This window comes from Nanorana parkeri, unplaced genomic scaffold (assembly GCF_000935625.1).
Source record: "Nanorana parkeri isolate BGI_ZX_2015 unplaced genomic scaffold, ASM93562v1 scaffold2179, whole genome shotgun sequence".
Lineage (NCBI taxonomy): Eukaryota > Metazoa > Chordata > Amphibia > Anura > Dicroglossidae > Nanorana > Nanorana parkeri.
Window position 1 is genome coordinate 172755 of NW_017308447.1, and position 4912 is coordinate 177666.

A 4912-nucleotide genomic window follows, 5' to 3' on the forward strand; every position below is an offset into this window, starting at 1 on the left:
TCCATATAATTATATAGACTTCTTTCCCAGAAAAGTAATGCTGCTGCTTTGACTCCCCAAGAACCTTCCTGTACACTGTTTGTAGGGTGTGTACAGCTCTTGGGAGACGTAGTTTTGGGGGTGTGGCTACGTCAAAAGGAATTGAGCTCCCAGCAGCTGCCCTTCCATCACCTTTTATAAGTCCGGTTCTAGTGTTACAGGGAGTCGTAGAAGCTGTCTCTCTCCGCACAGTTGGGGGTATATTTGGGAAGTCCCTGGACAGAACCTTGAATAGTTCTGGGTGGACAGACGTTTTCCATCAGCCAACCAGCCGACAAGGCTCTCCGCTGGCCAATGAAATCATTGCTGGCTATGGAAGGTGCTAATCTGAGCTCTTTATTTGGCAGGGAGCATGCAGTGTCAGATTACGACGCCGTCGTTGGAACCACCAACCTGGATTCCACCGATGCCAACTCCCAGAGCGTGCTCATCGACTCCGTTATCAAAAACCCATCCTACAATGAAGACGCCTTTTCGGGGGACATCGCCTTGGTCAAGCTTAAGACCCCGCTGACTATGGGCCCCGGTGTGGGCATCATCAGCTTACTGGCGGCTGGCGTCCAGATCCCGGCTGGCCTTACTTGTTATGTCACCGGATGGGGCAGCATCAGGAACGGAGGTAAGGAGGGTCATGTATGTGTTTTGTGGGCGGAGCTTCAGGGCACGAAAATTGTAGGACCTGCGAACCTATTCTGCTAAAGTGGTTTAGGTCTCGTAGGGGTGGTGGGTGTGGTCGTGGGGGGTGATGGTGGTTGGGGGCGGGGTTTGAACTGGCCTTTTTGTAACCTTGTCCCGGCCCTGAAAGTGGTCTTTATGGTGCTGAGCTGCTCTATTTGCTCCCCAGCATCCATTGTAAGGAGGTTCCCTGCGGGAAGGTGACGGGTGATATGATCAGATACAGACAGGCTGCGTGTAGACCGGTGGGGTTGGGTGGCCTCCGCCGTACCAGAGGGGTGAAGAAATCTCTCCATTGGGTTAGCTGTTTGGAAGGTGGTGCAGAGATCCCATGACAGCTTAGTCCCGTTACCTTCCAGCGTAACAGAGCGGTGACCGCCATTTACTACTGGCACTAGAGGAAGCCCAGCATAGAACAAGTGTGTCCTCTGCCATGGTCTCCACGCAACATCTCGGGAGAGCTCGTGTCTAGTTTTAAAGTTCGTACCAGATTTACGTGGCCGGTTTGGACACCAATGTGCTCTGAACAGGGGGACCCCGTTGTGCTAAATGTATCTAGGGAAGGACAGGGACAAGACCTGGGAACACTTTGTGGCCATGGTGTAGAGTGCTACCAGAGGAGGCAAGACGCCCCTTCAGAAGAGCAGTCCCAACATTCAGCGGGGTGGCTACTGCAAAAAACCTTCTCTCAGGCAAGCTTCTTGTTCTACATCCTGTGGAGTGAAAAAAACACACAAAAAAGTGAAGAAAAATAAATAAGTGCCATCACAGTGCTAGACCATGGCTAGGCCTTGCGGCCCGTTAATAAAAATGACCCCTGGTCTTAGCCACAAGGCCCAGCCCAAGAGGCGATGTGCAGCAAAAGGTGTTGTGGCCACACGGTGGGGGTCCCAAAACCCAGGACTAAGGAAGTACTCCCGACCCCCCACTCTTACGTGATTGGACGCTACATTCGGTTTCCTTCCCATAGCCAGGACCCTTTAGGACCCCCATCACATCACTTCCCAGCCATAAGGCCAATACAGCGGCTCCCTTCCCCTCCTCCACACTGATGAGAACAGATACTACGCCTGATCTTCGCCAAGAAGGCCATTCGAGTGTCACCGTAGTTGCCGGTTCATTGGATATAAGCTCTCTTAAAGGAACAGTTGTGTTGCCTTGTTCCCTTGACACCCAGCGCCTGCTCCTCCAATAGGGACCTAGTTCTTGCCTAGCCCTAGACTTTCATGACTAAGCCCTCACTGGAGAAGTAGGAGGAGGAGGGTCTGGTGGTGAGCAATGTGAGTTTGCTCTACTTGCAATAAAGTTTTTGTTGAACATGAAGAACACAAAATGCGGAAGTGCCTACTGTTGGTATGGGGAAGGGATCCCGGGAGGTGTGGCCCCGCGGCCGGTCCGGAGGGGAGGTGCCGAGGATGAGGAGGGGTCTGGTGGTGAGCAATGTGAGTTTGCTCTACTTGCAATAAAGTTTTTGTTGAACATGAAAACGCGGAAGTGCCTGCTGTTGGTATGGGGAAGGGATCCCGGGAGGTGTGGCCCCGTGGCTGGTGGTCCGTGTAGGACCGCCCGGAGGGAGGTGATCTCATGATGTACGGTCACTGATATAAAATGTTTTGTGTCTTCGCAGTTTTACTCCCAAACCCCAAACCCCTGCAAGTGGGAGGCGTGCAAGTCATCAGCTCCAGGACCTGCCAGTGTCTGCACTCCATTAACCCCAGCAAAAGCGACGCCATAACAACCATCCAATCAGACATGATCTGCGCGGGGAGCAAAGAGGGCAAAGTGGATGCCTGCCAGGTACGTGCGCGAACCCGGAGGATGAACATCTTATCTGCTCGCGCCCGTTGACTTCTTTCAGCTTTGTAAATAAAAAGTCGGAGTATTAGGTCTCGTTCACACCTAGGCGTATTGCATATGCGCGTCTGTCGCACGGTTTTCTACCGCGATTCGCGGTAAAAAAGTCGCGCGACCTTTGCGCGTTTCCGAAGGCTACTTGGTTGCATCCCAATGGAAACGCGCAACAAAACGGCCCAAAGTAGTACCTGGACCTTTTCCGGCGTGGGCCGTTTTGTAACGTGTTAGGGACGGGCGGAAATACGCCGAGGTGGGAACGAGACCCGTTGAATACAATGGGATTTATATTTTTGAGCGTTTTGTAGAGCGTTCGTCGAGCGTAGAACGCGCTACAAAACGTTCAGGTGTGAACGAGGGCTTAGAGAGTATCGAACCCCAAAAATGTGACCCGTTGCAGCTTACCAATACTCGGGGTGTGGCGGCTGCATTAGTTTTCTTCGGGCTTTCACCCGGTGATCCTGCCAGTCAGACATGCGCACCAGCCAAAGATTCGTTTCGGGATTTCACTTTATTTCGTTTTTTCCGAATTTGGGTCCAAAAGTCAATTTGTTTCGTTTTCGTTAACGTTCGTTATGACATTTACGTTCAAAGTGACATGTAAGAGGGGGGAAAAAATTTTGTTTTTTGTTCTCAAATGTCACTTCGCTGCAACGAAATTTCGTCCAAAACGAATGGGAAATTCGGATTCGTTTGCGTTCGTTATGTCTGTAATTCGGATACATGCGAATCTCCGAAATTTCCTCCGAATTTCGATTGGGAACGAACGAATCGCACGTGTCTGCTGTCAGTGACGCCTCCTGTCCTAGGGTGACTATGCCCACTGGCTGTACCAAATCTATGGAGCAATGTTGTCACCCTCAGGACAGGAAGTGTGTGAGCGCTACAGAACAACTTCCCCTCTCCTCGTCTCAATAGCATAGAGGGGAGGTGATGTCACCGGCTCCTGCAGCCTTTTAGCCTTTTTGCAGCCTGTACCTGACCCCTCTCAGCCAGCTCCTGCAGGAGGACGCAGGGACAGACAATACTAGCGGGCGGGCAAGAACCTGGAAGAGACAGCCGGCTACCCATGGCATAGGAAGGGACAATGGTGGATGGGGGCCTGGTCTGTGGCAGTGGAGTGCAGGACCGTGGGGGCCGGATTTCCCACAAGGCCAACCGAGGCCCGGCCTTGGGGCAGCAGGGAGTGGAGGGGCAGCAGGGGTGTGGAATTACTATCTCCCGATGCCCGGGACATGCAGTTCTGGGCGGGTAGTTGTTTTCTACATTTAGCCCGGCTTTGGGTAAGCAGGGCTAAATGTAGAGCGGGGAAGCCGCCGCTTGTTTTGTACAAGTGATCTCTGCGATGTCACCAAGATCACTTGTATGCAGCCTGCATAGAGGGAGGCGCATTGAGGAACCTGGCCTCCTCGGGCAGCAGGGAGTGGAGGGGCAGCAGGGGTGTGGAATTCCTATCCCCCCGATGCCCGGGACATGCAGTTCTGGGCACCTGGCATTGGAGCAGCAGAGAGTAAATCCGGGCCCCGAGGTCAATGCTGGATTTGCTGAAGAAAGCCAAACAGACTCGGGGGGACCCCTCTCTTGCAACATCAACAACAAGTGGTACCAGATTGGCGTGGTCAGCTGGGGAGACGAGTGCGGCGCAGTCAACAGACCCGGAGTCTACATCCTGCCCAGCGCCTACATTGACTGGATCCAATCCAACGTCCCCGGCTGCCGAGTAGAATCCATCACCATAGACAAGCAACCCATCCCGGACGAAGAGCTCGGCTGCCAGGGAGCGGACGGGAACTACTACCCCTACAAAGAAAGAGACTACGCTATTTGGCATTTGAAGGGCCAGTCCAGGTTCCCCTGCAGCGCTGGTACCTGACTGAAGGGGGCGCTAGTTGCACATCGGTGATTTGGGATTCTGCTTCTGTCCTCATCGGTTGGCCTGAACGTCTTCCTTTCATTAAAGTAGATGTACAGCGAACTGTTGCCGTGATACCGCCGCGATGCTGTGCGTATAGCGGCGCACCACGTCCGCAAAGCTGACGAGAACTTTATTGTTCCGGCACAACGCAGCACGAGACACTCCGCCCAAGTGATGCGTTTCACCCACTGCTGGGGATTCATTGAACAGCTACGAGCTCTACAACCGAGCTCCAGTAGGGGGTGAAATGCGTCAGTAGGGAGCTGGCTGGAGTGTCCTGTATTGTGCTGGAACAATAAAGTTGTTCGTAGCTTCGTGCGGGCGGGTTGCGGCTTTGTGATATACGTAGAGATGTAGACCGTGACTGGATGTTTAATTTGATAAAACACTGCATATCACAATGGCTGCCATGACGTCTCTCTCTTCTTCCCC

General features: G+C 53.0%; 1 protein-coding gene across 1 annotated transcript in view; it reads left to right on the forward strand.

Moving 5' to 3' along the window:
* The window catches only part of LOC108800961 (prostasin-like), an 8972-nt gene extending 4534 nt beyond the window's left edge, over positions 1–4438 (forward strand). The window contains exons 4-6 of the mRNA XM_018572940.1: positions 387–658; positions 2342–2515; positions 4128–4438. Of these exons, the coding sequence (XP_018428442.1) occupies positions 387–658; positions 2342–2515; positions 4128–4438 (757 nt within the window). The remainder of the gene's footprint in view (positions 1–386; positions 659–2341; positions 2516–4127) is intronic.
* The last annotated feature ends 474 nt before the right edge of the window (positions 4439–4912 follow it).